Genomic DNA, 16135 nt, shown 5'->3' on the forward strand with positions numbered 1-16135 from the left:
AGTTTAATAAGCTTGTAGTTGGAAAGGTTTTTCTCATTGAGAGCCAGAGTTTAGCTTGGGAGTAGGCCGCTGGTAGTGGAGGTTCTTGGTGGTTTCTGCATGTGGGCAGGGATTCCCCCTGTTCTAGTGTTAGCATTGAAAGTCTTGTGTCCTGGGAAACCCCTCGGTCCTCAGCAAACCAGGATGACTGGGTACCCTAGTGGAGGGACAAGGCCCAAGGATGGAAGTGGGGCAGAGTGTTTGGCCTGAGCTCATGCTGGTGCGGAGAGCCAGAGCTGAGACTCAGAACTGTTTTGGGAGATGGTCAGGCTCCAGAATTTAAATCACTTGGGGAAAAAAAAGACTTTGTAGTGCCCCGAGTCAAGAAAAATAAATGCATCTGCAGCCCGTGTCTTCCTGGGCATGCCCTTGTGATGGGAACAGCTGGAATCTGGCTGGCCCAGACTCTCTCTGAGAGCCGGGGGAGCAGCGGAGACAAGGCCCAGGGCATGGTAGTTGTTTGGGGCTGAAATGGATGCTGGGGGTCCTGAACTAAGCCGCCTCAAATCAAACTGTTCTGTTATTTAATTCCCCCCCCCCCCCCCAAATTTCTTTTTTGAAGGTCACGCTCACACTGTTGACCTCCTCCACAGGGCGGGGGTAAGGGAAGCAGAGCTGGGGTCAAGCAGGACTCTGACCGTCTCTCCAGGATTTTGGATCCAGAGGGCAGGCCTCGGCAGTGTGGGAAAGGCCTAGGGAAGTTGAAAGGGGTTGGCAGTCTGAGCACCCATCTGGCCTGCTCAAGCCAGTCTTCCCTGGCTTTTAGGAAAAACACATGCAGACACACCTAAGCTGGAAATTTTTCTCTCTTCCAAGAAATAGTATAAATACTCATGTGTCCTGTTACCTTTTAAAAGGAAACTCAGCTCTCCTGTCTCTGAGAATGTACCTAAGGATGTTCTCTTTATCTGTTGGATGGGAGAATAAAGTGTGTTTTTCTGAGTCCCGAGGGATTTGGGTGTGACTCTTGTTCCAGTAGATTATAAGCTCCATTAGAACAGGGGTCTGGCTTATGCTTAGCACTGAATCTTAGAGCCTTGGCCAGTGCCTGGCACACGGACATTCAGTAATTAAGTGGTGAACCGGCTAGTGAACAATTTGATAAGTACCTCTCTTTGTGAAGACAGTGTGCTAAAAAGTCATAGGGCAGTGAGTCTCAAACTTGCCTGTACATTAGAAGTACCTGGGAGCTTTAGAAACATCTCACTGTCCAGGCCACACCTCACTCCTCTTAAGTTAGAATCTTTGGGGGTGAGACCAAGGCATCAATATTTAAAAAATTCTCTAGGTGGTTTTAATGTGCAGCCAAATAGAAGACTCAATCTATCCTAGTCTGCTTGGGATGCCATAACAGAATATCACAGATCAGGTGGCTTAAACAACAGAAATTTATGGTGTCACAGTCTGGAAGTTAAGAATCCAAGATCCCGCCCGGCTGGGTGTGGCTCAGCGGTTGAGCATCGACCTAGGATCCAGGCGATCAGGGTTCAATTCCCGGTCAGGGCACATGCCCGGGTTGCGGGCTCGATCAATGACTCTCTCATCATTGATGTTTCTATCTCTCTCTCTCCCCCTCCTTTCCTCTCTCTGAAATCAGTAAAGATATGTTAAAAAAAAAAAAAAAAATCCAAGATCCAGGTTCCAGCTGATTCAATTTCTGGTGAGACCCTCTCCCTGGCTTGCAGAAGGTCTCTTTCTCCCTGTGTCCTCACGTTGTAGAGACAGAACACTGATATCTCTTCCTCTTCTCATTAGGGCACCTTAGGGCCCCACTCTTATGACCTCATTTAACCATTGTTACTTCTTCACAGGCCCTGTCTCTAAATATCGTCTCATTGGGGGCTGGGACTTCAACATATACATTTTGGGGATGGGGCACAAACATCCCATTCTTAAGGGTCCTTATACTCACAGTGCAGTTCATGAACCAGCAGCTGCAACCTCACCTGGGTGCTGGTTAAAAGGAAGGCTCTCAGGTCCCACCCTAGGCCTGTTGAATCAGAATCTGCACTTGAGTAAGATCCCCAGGAAATTCGTACAGAAGCTCTGCTGTGAGCTGTGGGGATGCTGAGAAGAGGCTGGTGCTTTGAGCCCATGAGGTGGAGAGTGGTGGGAAACAAGGCTTGGGCTGTCCTGACAGCAAGACCAGGAGGTTTGGATTGACTTGAGCAGGCATTGGAGAGCCATGCAAGGACCTCAGGCATGGGAGTGCTTTAGAACAGTGCTTTAGGGAGATGAGGTCCTGCTGGAGGGATCCAGTATCTCAGAATGTCACCTTCTCCTCCAGGTGCTGCTCCCAGCAGCCAGCTTGCTGCAGCTCATGGACGTTCGGCAGAACTGCTGTGACTTCCTTCAGTCTCAGTTGCATCCCACCAATTGCCTGGGCATCCGTGCGTTTGCAGATGTGCACACCTGCACCGACCTTCTGCAGCAGGCCAATGCTTATGCAGGTAATGGGGAGCTGGGGTGCCACACCTCCTCCAAGCTTGTGGATTTAATAACTTGGCCTGTTGTGGACACCTCAAAGATTGCGACAAGTGCACTCTGCTGTGAAGCAGCTATAACTTAGTCAGGGAGACAAGACACAGGTGGAAAGACCATTAGCAAAAGAAGAGTTCAGCTCATTGCCAAGTATAATATGATTAATTGCCAGATGCATGACACAGACAGTAATTTTCACGAGAGAAGAGGAAAGAGATCTGAGAAGACTTTGTGGGGGAAGAGTAATTTGAGCTAGGTTTGAAATAAATCTTTTCTGTTGTTTAAAAAAATTTTTGTTTTGATCAAAGTGTTCTTTAAACAGGATCTTAAAAGTCAAATACTACTGCAAGGCCTATATTGGTAAGCAAGAGTCCCCTGCTCTGCCTGTCCACACCAAGTCTTGCTCTCTAGAGCCACTCACTTATTCTCAAAGAGTTAACATGCAGGCTCTGATTGAGCTAAAAGCTGTTTCATCTACTACTTATCTCCACTTATCTAAACAATATGTTTATGTCATTATTTTTGGAATAGCTTTAGATATTATCTGTTGACTTCTCACAGAAGAATAAAGTTGAACTTTCATAGACTTTCTCCTCATATACATACATCCTTCCCGTGTCTTTATTCTCGTAATATTATTTCTACAACTGGCCTAAGTTATGTATTATAATTATAGTCTTTTTAATCGGAAAACTTTTTTTAAAAATAATAAAGGCAGTAGTAATAGCCTTTTTCTTTTGCATAGTGAGTGTTATTACCACTGATTTTTGTAAGATAGATAGAATTGAACAGTCCTTCTCAGGATGTCAGATAACCTGTTGATTCTATTTTATCTTTTTTAGAGACGTTCTCTCTACTAGAGCTTGTCATTCTGTTATTTTAGGATCCTGCTATTTTAATAGGGTTTTGGGAAGGAGTAGAGATGAACCATATTTAGCTGGAAGGAAGTCTTCACTGGTATTTATTTCAACTAGAACACAAAGATCATGAGTAGGAAATGGGCCTAGCCATTCTTTAAAAATTTAAAAAAAAAATTTATTTTTAAATATATCTTTATTGATTTCAAAGAGAGGAAGGGAGAGAGAGAGAGAAACATCAATGATGAAAGAGTCATTGATCAGCTGCCTCCTGCATGCCCCCTACTGGAGATCGAGACTGAAACTGGACATGTGCCCTGAGGAAATCGAACCTTGATCTCCTGGATCATAGGTCAGTGCTCAACCACTGAGCCAACCCGGCCGGGTGTGTCTAGTTTTAATCAATAGACTCAGTCATCGACACCTCCTTCCCTTGCAATAAAGCACCTCATTATTTCCCTGCCCAAGCAAACACCATCCGTATTCTCTCTGTGTGTCTGGAAATTAGCTGAGGGCCTGCTGGCTGCCCACCTGCCAGCTTCCTATGCTGCGTTAGCTTCTTGGTCCACAAGGCAACTAGCATTTGCTGCATTAAGCCTCAGACCCCAAGAACCTACATAGACTCTCATTTCTCCCTGACGTCTGTTTCTGAGGCACAAATGGGACCAGTTGTTAAGATGATGCCGACGGTGATGATTTTTCTGAAAGACATTCCTCAGATGTCCCAGTTCTGAATTCTGCTGACTCTTTCTGACTCTGAACCTTGACTCTCCTGTTTCTCTGCTGTCCTTCCTGTGCCCTCTTTCCCCTACATATTCCCCACACCTTTCTGCTTTTTCTCAGGGAGCCTTTTCTCTCTGGAGAGGGCTCCCCAGCCCAGTCTTTGAAGAGGCCACTTTCTTGAGGGATGTGCTTGGGCTTACTTTAGCAGGAGCCAAGAGCTTGGCCAAGGCCCAGGTCAGCTCATGAACATCTGCTGGTTCAGTGACAAAGGAAGAACGTTAGATTCCAGGAATTCTCTGACTCCCTTCCTGTGTCCCTCCCCAGCCCTCTCCTTCTACATGTGTGTGCGTGTGTGCATATGTGCGTGCACACGTAGCACCCCCCCCATCCTATTGTAGCTGGCTGACAGGATCATCTGAGGTTCGGGTTCTGTACTGAGCCCCCCCCCTTTATCAAAGCCTCCCAGGTTCTTCTGGCCTGGTTTTTTCCCACTTTCAAAGTCTGTGTTTTCTCCCTTCACCCCTTTCATTGTCTGATGGTGAGACTCACCTGCAGGAGAGTGGGGAAGGTGTCGCTGTGGTGGTGCTCCCTGGTCCTGATGCTTTCACAGTGATTGGGACCTGCCAGCATTGTGTGTCTGTGTGTGGCACATGTGTATGCAGAAATCCTGATGAATTATTTTTAGCTAGTACTTACTGAGCTCTCACTTTGGGTCAGACCCTATGCTAAGCATTTTATGTGTGTCATCTCATTTTTTTAAAATAAGTTTTATTTATTCTTATTTTTTAAAATATATCTTGATTGATTTCAGAGAGAGGAAAGGAGAGAAAGAGAGGGATAGAGAGAGAGAGAGAGAGAGAGAGGGAAACATCAATGATGAGAGAGTCATTGATTGGCTGCCTCCTGCACGCCCCTGACTGGGGATCGAGCCTGCAACCCGGGCATGTGCCCTATCACCTGGATCCTAGGTCGATGCTCAACCGCTGAGCCACGCTCGGCTGGGCTGTGTCATCTCATTTAATGCATACAACAGCTAAGGAAACTAAGGCACAGACAGGTGAAGTTACTTGTTGGAGTCACACAGCTGGTAAGGACAGAGGCAGGATTCAAACCCAGACAGTGTTGACTCCAGGGCCAGTACTGTATACTGTGGCTTCCAGGCCCTATTTGAACATAGAGCCGCCCTGTGGATTGGTAATTGAGGAGCGTTGGTGGGTAGAGCTGGCATTTTCCATTGGAAGTGTGAGCCTGGAAGCCTGTGCCACATACTCAGATGCCAACAACCAGACAGTGTAGACAGACAACCAGCTGTCTGCTAGACAGGGGCTGTTTAGTCATCTTAGTGTGGGGAAGCAAGACGTGGACGTCTTGTCTTTCCTGTTGGGAGGCGGCCCCCTCACTGCATGAGCCCTCCTGTTTTCCGTGGCTCGGGCGGGCGACTTCAGGCTGAGAGCCTCTGCCCTTCATACAGGCCTCCCGTGAGCCTGTGACCATCTCCTGGTCACAGCTTTCTCTGCAGCCAGCAGCAGGGAAGTCATGGAAATGCAGAGGTGGTAAGACCATGGTGAAAAGACATTAGAAGGAGTAGCAGGAAGGTAAATTGTACAGTGTTTAGAGAAGGCAGTATGGAATGATTGTCTTTGCGTACTCCCTCATGGGTTTACATCCACACGCCGATGGGGGCCTGTTTTGTTTCTCTGGTCTTGCACTTCCCGACCTGAGATGAAATCTGCCTCTCTCTGTCCATACTGCCTCTTGAGACAGAGCTGCTGCCTCGTCCCACTGAATGTGGAGGTGTGGGCATCCACTAGGGTCACTTAAAAGGGGCAGTGTTGGCCCTTATGGTCACTGGCTTCTCTGGCCCCATGCCTCACATTAGGGGCTGTTTTAAGCTAACCCTCTAGATCAGAAGTAGGGGTCAGCCCAGCCAACACTGGAGCTGAGTGACCCCTAGGCCTGTTTTCTCCTCTCTGTGATGGGGGTAATAGCTCCTGCCCATCAGGACGGTTTGGGGATGGGGCAGGACAGGGAGGAGAGCCTCCTGCGGAGCACCCGAGGCCGTGCTCTGGAGCCTCCCTGCCAGCTTCGTCCCCCGCTGTAAGAGGTGCTCAGATCCGGGTCCTGGTGGAGAGAGGGACTCTTTGGGTTGTCACCACTGCTGTTGCTATGGACATGTGCACTTTAGGGGAGAGGACCATTTCCGGAGCTTCTGATTTTGGTTCCTCTGTGTCCAGGTGCGCAGGCAGATCTACCCTGCTTTCCCGCCTTGCCTAGGCTCTGGCTAGCTGGCCTCTGTCCTCGCTTGTGCATGCCCCCCAGCTTTGCCTCTGAATTCTGTTTCTTTTCCTTCTCCAAGACAAACTTTTTTTTGCTGTTATAATTATTATTGCTATCGTTATTGCTGTTTAATACAAAATCACCCGCAATATTACAGAAAAAGCAGAAAGAGCAGGAAAAGCACCACAATCCTACCCAGAGAGAGCCACGGTCAGCACCCTGCTGTACAGCTTTCCCAGTCCTTTTCATCGTGTGCGTGTTTTCCAGCTTTAAAAAAATCTTAGCAGTACATTCTGAACATCCTTCTATGTTAGCAGATACATTATTTTAAAACTTTAGAGAATGTATTCAATAAAATTCAACTTATACACATGATCCAAAAATTCAAACAGTATACAAAGGTATAAAATGTAAAGTCAATCTTCTCTTAGGCCCTCTCTCAGAAGGGGGCAGAGCGACTATCTTGGGTATCCCAATATATATGTAAATATCATATATACATATTTTATATATCCCTAATATATATATGTATATATGCATATATTATGCTTTTTAACTTAGCCAAATAGAAACATTCTGTACTGACTTTTTCTTGACTTAAAAGTTTGGAGTTCTTTCCAGACTCTTTGTATGGCTATATATTATTCTTTTTATCTGTTGTATCATATGGATGAACTAGAATTTATTTAACCCCAGTCCTTGGTTAATGGGCATTAATGCTACCTGTTTTTCCTTTTATATAAAATGTTGAGTGAGAATTTTTCTACATAATATTCTGGAGTACACTTGCTAGTATGTAAGTAATGGTAAGACTGTACCTGTAGGATACCATCTTAATAGCGTAAAGTAGCTCAAAAAGAGTATGCATTAAAAAAATAATTCAATAGATATTGCCAAATTGCTCTCTTAAAAAATGTAACCATTTTTAAAGTCAGTTCTTGCCTTCTGATAAGTCTTCAGTTCCCTGGTGAAGGTTCCGAGACGCAGACCCAGTGAGACTCTGAGGGGCTGGAGCACCGCAGCTCTCCATAGCTGCCTGTTTGTTTTCCTGTTTAGAATGGCTTGTCTTTTCCTGCTGTGCAGTCCCTCCTGTTGCTTCTGGGTCCAGCTTCCCCCTCAAGGTTATGCCCCCAGGATTTGGTTTGATGTGTTATTTTGGGGTAGAGGAGGGTGAGTCCCATATTTAAAAGCTGACTGCCCAGCCTCTTGCCTCCAGCGGGTCATGTCAGAGTCCTCCTGGGTAGCTAGGAGCTGGGAAAGGGACCCTGGTGTTTTGCACAGCCTGTTTCTTATACCTCATTATTTTTTCTAGGGACAGCTTAATCTTTAACCTCAGAGGCCAGGGCAGGTTTATGGGGACTTTGTTGTTTAGTAATTGGACGGCCATGCACTGGGCCATCAGCAGAGCTGGTTGGAAGGGATGTTAATGAGACCCCATTAATGAAATGGCAATTAAAATTCTTTGGACATGTTGTTTACATCAGTCTGCCAAAGCTGAGCTGAAACCCTCCAGCCATGGGGTGGAAAAGTGATCGGACTGAACGTGTTTGTGGAGAGAAACGGCCTTTTCTCGATTGATTCTTTTGAGATCATGGAATGAAGTGATTAAACTGAGGGCAGCAAAAAAACTTTGACGAATTATTTAAAAAACACAAACCTCCGACTCAGTGAGGGTTGTCTTATGAAATTGCTGCCTTCAACCTGGCATCATAAAATAATAATGATGATGGTAAAGGTAGGAGTTTTGACCATTTCTGAACACTTGTTAGCTTCCAGGCCTGGTGCCGTGCACGTCATAGGCACATAACTATAGAGGTAGTTATTATTTCCCCAATTTATGAATGAGGAGACGGAAACTCCAGAAATGTTTAACTTGCCCAAGATCACATAGTTTGTAAGTGGCAATGCCAAGATTCATTATGAGGCTGTCTGAATCCAGGGCCTGTGCCCCGAGCCCACTACTTATGTTCACACCCACCAGGCCATGGTGGTCCCCTCACTCCTGCCTCCCCTGATTTTCTGCTTCTAACCCAAAGGTGGCAAATGAAGCAGTAGACACAGGTAGTTTCTGCTGTTAGATGATCTCCCTGTTGGGATTTCAGGAAGCCTATTCCTCCCTTCCTCTGGGTAACAAGGGACTCTGGTGTTGAATCGATAACACTGATGACTAGGCAGTTTCGATACAGCTCTTTGCTCTCTCTCTGCATGTGTGCGCGTTGTAGAGAAAGGAGGTGGGATCACATATATATTTAGGGAATTAAGTCAACATGGAAAGAGAGCTCATATCCCACCGTCCCCAGGGAACACGGAGGCAGTGATATTTAGAGCCTGAGTGAGGGCTGAGGACCCATGTGGGAAGAGGTCAGGGTAGGTCTCTGTTCCTTCCCTGTGGGAGCTGAGCCTTCTCCCCGGAGCAGGGAGACTGTGGGCCCTGAGAGCCAAATACTGATTCAGGAAAGCTTACCTCTGCCCTCCAAAAACGGGGCAACAGGGCGCGCGCGAGAGAGATTGAAAGCAGTTCTGTTTTATTTTTTACTTTGCTAAAATGTTTTGATTCTGTTTGTGTGTTCACCTGTGCCAGCCAGTCTTTCCTGAGGCGTGTAACCAGTGGTTTAATTCCGAGCCCTCATACCTGTTCCCTGGGGCCACAAGGACAATGGGGCTCATTTCACTTCTGCAGGTCAAAGAAGTCATAGATGGGCTTTCAGTTCCTTTTGTTCTGGACTTGTAGTTTAGGTGAACCTGATGGAAAGCTTAGGTTTGTTTCTTCCCATCAGGAGGGAGGAATGGACTTGGAAATAGGCAGTCCCGAAGAATGGAAGGAAGCGCAGGAAACACCTCAGAGCTCAGTATTTGCAAAAGATGAGCTGGACACTGAGGATTCAGGTTCCAACAAGACAGACCCTGCCCTCCTGGGGCTCATGGTCCCAGTGTGAGAAAAAGACTTCAGATGATAAAACAGATTGACTAGGGCTATGATAATTTTTATTTTCTGTTTTGGAGGCTTTGAGATCATAGAACAGTATCACTTCACCTAGCCTGGTAGTCAGGGAATTTGGGGAAAGATCTCAATTCAGGCGTACATCTGAGATTTGAACCTAGGACTGATGCCAAAATGTTTAGAACACCACTATTCTAAGTTTTTTATTTTTAAAGAAAAGTAATTAGATTTATTATTTTTGTCTCTCTGAAGCACCTCCTAAGAGGGATTCTTAGGGTACTATGATGTATATATTGAATTTTATCCCATTGGCCTGCTTAGGACAAGTTCTTATGATCTTGGGGATTAAGATAGTCATCGGAATGTTTGTTATTATAATCAGACAGCCTTGGTTTCAAAACCTGGCCTGACCACATGACCAAATAACATTTTGAGCTTCCATTTCGCCATCTGTAAAATGAGGGGTAGTGATAGTCACTTCACCAGAGCTTTTGGGAGAAGTGACATAATACACGTGAAATGCATAGCACAGTGTTAGCTACTACTCGGAAAAGCCCTCCACTTTTTTCTAGGCCAGCTTCCTTGAAAAGACCCAACTGTCCCTAGAGCAAGTCCTTTCATGGGAATGTGCCATCCAAGTTTTGTCACTTTCAACATTGGAGAGAGAGGTGTGTTGCTTGGTAGGAAAATAACTTGAAGTTGCCTGGTGCCTCTCGGCGTCTCCATAATTTCTCATCCACGTGGACAGGAACAGATACGTTGTGTTTCGTTAATTAAATCTTGGAACGTTTACAGTATTTGCTATGTTATAGTAAAGCCTGGATAATTAAGACTGTTTATCAGAACTCTTAATTGATTCCCCCCCCCCCCTTTGTTTCTGTTTCTCTTTAAGGAAAAACAAGCAAAAAGACAAGAAAAGTTAGAATTTATTACTGGAGAGTTCCCCTTCAAGGGGCTGGCCCGGGGTTAGGAGATACGACACCCCCTGCACATCCCACCTGTCCCCCAAGATCTAGCCTTGCCTGCGTCTCTCTTGCATCTCCTGGAGCCTGGCACAGCCCCCCTTACTTAGCTGGTGTTCAGTAAACACTTGTTAGATGAATAAAGGCATGGCCTAGGCTCTAGCTGGACAGAACTATTGCTGCTGCTGACGTGCTCTGAACTCTCCTGCTTCCATGCTGTTACTTGTATTTGGAGTGCCTCTTCTAGTCATGGCCCTGTGGACTTTGGGGTGGAATTATTGGTGCCCTGCCTTCCCCTCTTATAAGGTCCGTGTAGGCATCTGCTCTGCTTTCTTCCTTTTTGAGGAAACACTGCATTTGGCATATTACACACTAACAGTTATTGAGCACTTGCAGTGGTCTCAGTGAATGTGAGTTACCTATATTTGCTTATTTAACGCCCCCCACACCTTTGTGAGATAGATACCGTTGTTAGATTCATTTAACAGATGAGAAAACGGCAGCGTTAAGAAAGTAACAAACTTATATCCCTAGAAAGTTTTCTTAACTCAATGGAATTAAAGTGGGTTTCTAAGACCTTTGAAGCCCGCACGCTTGTCCGCAGGTCCTGCAGTCCCAGGGGAGCAGCTTCTCTGTTAGAACTGGACTTTGCGAAGCAGGAACGTGGGCTGACAATATTCATCCTTCATTTCTAAAGAGTCTCTTAAAGATTTCAAAATGGGCTAATATTATCGTCTTCGAACTTCACAACAACCTTGAGACCTAGGGCAGGTGTTATGGTCTATTGTATGGATGAAGCCCAAGCCTGGAAAGAAGTGACTGTAAGAGGTGGAGCTAGGACTTGGGCCTAGGTCTCCTGACTCTTAGCCAAAGCTCTTCCCTACGTTCCCCCTCAATACATTAACAACAGAGCAAAACAAACAAAAAGTCCCGAAACCAACCAACAAGTGTTAAAGGGAGAAGCTGATCCTTAGGGAGGTGTCTTTCTGGGAGCTGAGTGGGTTCTTTCTGGAAGCAGCTGGCAAGGGGCTGGCGTGAGTACAAAGCCTCTGGGCAACTCCTATTTCCCAGGAAATGGAGTTGGGCAGAGCATCCTTTCCCTGTTTTTTCTAGCCCGTTGTTTCTTGAGTGTTGCTAACAGAAAGAGAACTCCAGTCCCCCACCTCTGGGGGCTTAGCCCTTGTCTCTTCAGACTGAAGGGGGAAAGGGAAGTTTTCCTCTTTGCTCCCTCTCTTTGTCTCTTCCTGCTCACACCCTGCAAATCTCCTGGGTTCTGGGGTGCCAGCCCCGAGCCAGAAGCTGCTGCTCATTGACTCCCTGGTTGCCTCCACCCCACCCAATGCTGCTTCCTGGGAGGCTTTCTGTAGGGATTTCATGGGGAGGATCCAGAAGGGCAAAGCAGCAGCCCGCATCAGAAAGGGACCTGGATTCAAATTCTACAATGTCCTAGAGGGGGAGAGATGGGAAGGTGTGTGGGGCTGACTACTTTCTGCCTTGATTTATCTGAGGATTTTTGGTTTGTTCACCAAGCCACCTGGAGTATGCATCACGGCACCTCCCCTTTCTTCCTTTTCAAAATCCCACCCACCTACTTTCAGCTTTATGAGCCATGAGGAGGAGTTTTTCACAACCCAGAATTCTACTTTCTCACCTCCCATTCTCTTCCCTCTTCCCTCTTCCCAGTGTCAGGTTTGGGGTCAACCAAAGATCAGGGCAGAAAGGCTGGGCGTGGCTCTGGGCCACAGGGATGTTGGCGCTGGTTCACCTGACTCTCCTGCTGAGCTGAGCCTTGATGTCCTGCGCTTAGTCATGTTGTGCCAAAGGCTTTTTCTCTCTGCTCTTTTCTTGTGTTACCAACAAACGAAGGACTCTGGTTAAAGACTTCTCGGACCAGAAAGGCTTGGAGAGAGAGTCATGTTACTTTCCCAGCCTCCAGGCCCGAGTGGATTCCCATCACCCAGAGAAGATTATCCACTTGCTTTTATTTTAAAATCTTTAAGAATGGGCACTTTAAAAATAATACTATCTAGTCTTAAAAATTCCCATAGTTAGGGAGGTCTTTTGCATGTTTCACCTAAAATCTAAGCTTTAAACTGAAGGCTTTTCCCTGTTGACATATGGAGAAGCCAGAGCAGCTTCTTACCTTATGACAGTTGCTTCCCTTCATAAAGGATCTGACTTTAAATCTGTTTTATGTGCAAACATCCCCAAACCTCAGGATGGACAAGCTTTAATTGTGAGATCAGTGATATCATTAGGCTAGTGGGGAGCAGATGAGGAACCCTTTTTGTCCAGTGAAAGATGGAAAAGATGTTTATAACCTGATCTTTGAGAGTAAAATATTAACATTTAGGGAGTTTGGAGAAGGGTATATGGGAATTCTTTGGGCCTGAATTATTTCAACATAAAATTTAGAATGATTTTTGCAAGAAATGGTTTAACTCTTTTGTTTGGGTTTTAAGAGACGGATGAATGGGAGGGGGCTTCTCATGCTCTAATTTGATGCTCCAGCATCTCCCAGGGGGGAGGGTATCCGAATCTCACTCGGGGGGCTGGCCAGACCAAGTGGGGGTATCCCTGAGTGGGAATTGGAGGTGTAGCCCTCCAGCAGCTACCAGGCCAGAAAGGCGCCACCAAAGAAGGGGAGGAGGGAAGGCCTGGAGGGCAAGGGGCACAGGCGCTCCTTAAGGCGATGATGGTGTAGGGTTGTGAGAGAACTGACAAAGGAGCAAGAACTGGGCCAAACAATAAGCGACCTGTCATCTCCAGGACCTACTGCACCAGAAACTGCCAGCCTGTAGGCCAGTTCACCTTGGCATAGCTTGCAAAACACTTTCACAGTTCCTTTCCCACCAGAGCATGGGAGGGAGGCAAGACAAGTGGTTTTATTTCCATTTCACAGATGAGGATAGTGAGGCCCAGGGAGGTGATGCCATTGGCTCAAGGAAACAATTCACAAATGGCAAGGCCAGGATTTGAATCTAGGTTCCTTCTTTCTGAAATGCATGCTCTTTCACTGACATTTCACTGCCTTTGTAATAGCAGGATGATGGCTGGGCAAGTGTCAGGGTAGGAGTTGTCCTTGGCATTTCCCTTGCGTGGACCTTAAGCCTGTCTTGCTCTAGCTGTCCCCAAATTTCCCTCCACAGGCCAGCTGTCATGGATTTTTCCCAACGGTGGTGGGGCCAAGTGTGTTGCCACCACACTGGCACAGATCCTTGGTTGGGCCTTCTTGTGAACCAGAGGCTCCATAGTAGACTTGACTTTGGACAAGAAAGGATGACTCCTTCTGCCAGCCTTCTAATGTTGACTTTCTACCAGAACCCCAGAGACTTCCAGCCACACAGCAGTTCTGACCCACTTTTGGTTGGCTGAGCTGCAGGGGGCACTGTCTGCAATTCTGCCAGCTTGCGCCTTGAGGAGAAATGAGCTCAATTAGGTAGGCAGGTCCCAGTGAGGCTTTTCTGCAACATCAGAATTAATCTCATGGAGCATGGGAAAAATATAGGCTCATATCTCTCTGTCCCATTTTCATCTGTGTCGATGTTCAGGACAGAGGATCACACAGGGGATGCTTTTGCTGCTGAATTAAAAGGCTAGTTTCCCTCCAGCCAGGATGTGCTATCTTTCTCCCTGCCTCTCAGAGCCCCTAGGACTCCACTCTGAATCCCACATATTGTCATTGTCATGGCCTTGGCTTATGGAAGGGCAAGACTGTTTTATAACTTTGTTTTCTGAACTTCTGCTTTTTTTTTTTTTTGGAACAGAGCAGCATTTTCCTGAGGTGATGCTGGGGGAAGAATTTCTTAGCCTAAGTCTGGACCAGGTGTGCAACTTGATATCCAGTGACAAGCTGACTGTTTCGTCAGAAGAGAAGGTATGGGGGGCCCCTGGTGAAACAGGAGAATCGTGTGTGAGGTGGCCATGGGAGGGGCTTGTGGTTTAGTGAGACCTTTTCTGAGAACTTATTTTTTGTCTCTAAAAAAAAAAAAAAGGCCTCTGATCCTCGAACACTAACTTCACTTTCGACCCTTTAAAGAAGAAATAATGGTGGTGATGATGGTGGTGACAAAGCTGCCTTCATTTGCTGAACACTTTCAGTTTGCCAAGCACTTTGCTAAGTGCTCTATGTTCTTCATGTCACTCAGCCTTCACCATGGCGCTGTGAAGCAGGCATCGCTGTTGTCCCCACATTACAGATGAGGAAAAGTGAGACTCAGGAGTTAATTAGCTTATCCAAGGTCACTCAGTTGGTCACTGCAGAGCTGGTGTCTACTTGTCACCAGGTGTTAACCACTGTGTCACCTGGCCTCTTGTGAGTATCATTGAGCATTTACGCCAGAGCAGACCTTTTGGGAATATCTAATCCAACAGGGGTTTGGAATTCTCTCTGATGATGAAACTGAAGCCCAGAGAGGGGATAGGAACTGCTGAAGGTCACACAGTTAGTCAGTGGCCATGCAAGGACTAGAACCCAGGGCTCTTGACACCCAGCCCCCGAACTCATTGACCACACATTTCCTTCTGCCCCCTGCTCGAGCTGACCAGTGAGGTGACTGCTCGTCGCTCCTACTTCCAGTCCTTCCCTCTCACCGACCCTCCGAGTGGGGTATTCTGCCCATCCCTCATCACTTGGTTGCATCCCAAACCAGCTCAGATTCTGCTATTACCGGGAAGGATTTCTTTACTCCAGGGATGTAGTCTTTTGCACTGAAAATATAAGCTTTGGTGTTGGCCAGTCGGGCCCAAGTCTCATCTCTAGTATGTACAAATTACTTGTATGACCTGGGGTAAGATACTTTGCTTCTCTCTCTGTTTCCTCATTTATAAAGTGAAGATTCTAATAGGATGTATTCCATGGGGTGGTTGTGGAAATTAAATGGCATGAGGTTTGTAAAGTGCCTGGCATCACATCTGGTCCCTAGTAGGTGTTCCGTCAGTGTTAGCTGAGTTTCTTACTGATCTTGCACCTGGAATTAAGTTCTTTCTATTCTGTGTTCCAAGATAACACTCATCCTGTTTTGCTTTTCATTGAAGTTAGGTCTGACCTGGTCTTTCCTCCTTCCCTCAACCGTGAGTTCCTTGATGGTAGGGGCCACATTTTATTCATGTTTGTATCCTTAGAGATGCTCAATACATGTTTCTCGAATTATCCTAGTCCACTCTTAGCAACCAAGCTTGAGGTCCGTTCCTGAGGGAATATTTAAGGAAAAGCCCTCGAAAAGGATTTTACATTGGAGGTAAGACCTAGTCCAAAAGCATAAGTCCAGAGACATATGATGTGAAATTCACAATGCCTGTTGTCCTGCAGGAGTTTGATCAAGAAAAAAGCAGTTTTTTATTGATCTGTGAGCTGCCCTGAGGCTTCAGAGAAGGTGACTGGCACAGTAATCTAGACTTCCTTAGGCTCAGGGAGGCCTCTGCTTCCATTAATTGGTATGAAAAGAATGCCTCCTGCCAGGCCAAAGGCTCCTTCCTGCCCCAGCCTCAGCTACAGAGTGGACTCCCTCTGTTCTTGCCAAACCTGTTTAATGTCTTCTCTGGACTGTGCTACCAAATTGGCACAGTTTGAAGGAATGGACTAGTTAGTTGATTGGCTATGTGAATGTTGGGGCAGTTGGCCAGTTTGGGGCCTGTTGAGCATGTCCTCAAATGTAGTTTGAAAAAATGGAAGCAGTCATAAAATAGCAGGATTTGGATCAACTTGGGGGCATTTGGGTTGAGAAGGGAGACCCTGCTACCTTGAATTCATGCTGGTCCATCCTGCTCTGGGATCATGGTAGTTTTCTTCAGGTGAGGACTTACCTGTGCTTGCTGTGCCTGGGCAGGGGTGGCGCAGGGTTGCTAGCAGGGAA

At 46.4% G+C, this 16135-nt stretch overlaps 1 protein-coding gene across 1 annotated transcript in view; it reads left to right on the plus strand.

Moving 5' to 3' along the window:
• KLHL3 (kelch like family member 3) overlaps positions 1–16135 on the plus strand; it is a 108078-nt gene that overhangs the window by 42798 nt on the left and 49145 nt on the right. Inside the window, exons 5-6 of the mRNA XM_081135535.1 lie at positions 2327–2489; positions 14048–14157. Of these exons, the coding sequence (XP_080991661.1) occupies positions 2327–2489; positions 14048–14157 (273 nt within the window). The remainder of the gene's footprint in view (positions 1–2326; positions 2490–14047; positions 14158–16135) is intronic.

The sequence above is a fragment of the Miniopterus schreibersii genome, assembly GCF_964146895.1.
Source record: "Miniopterus schreibersii genome assembly, chromosome: 4".
Classification (NCBI taxonomy): domain Eukaryota; kingdom Metazoa; phylum Chordata; class Mammalia; order Chiroptera; family Miniopteridae; genus Miniopterus; species Miniopterus schreibersii.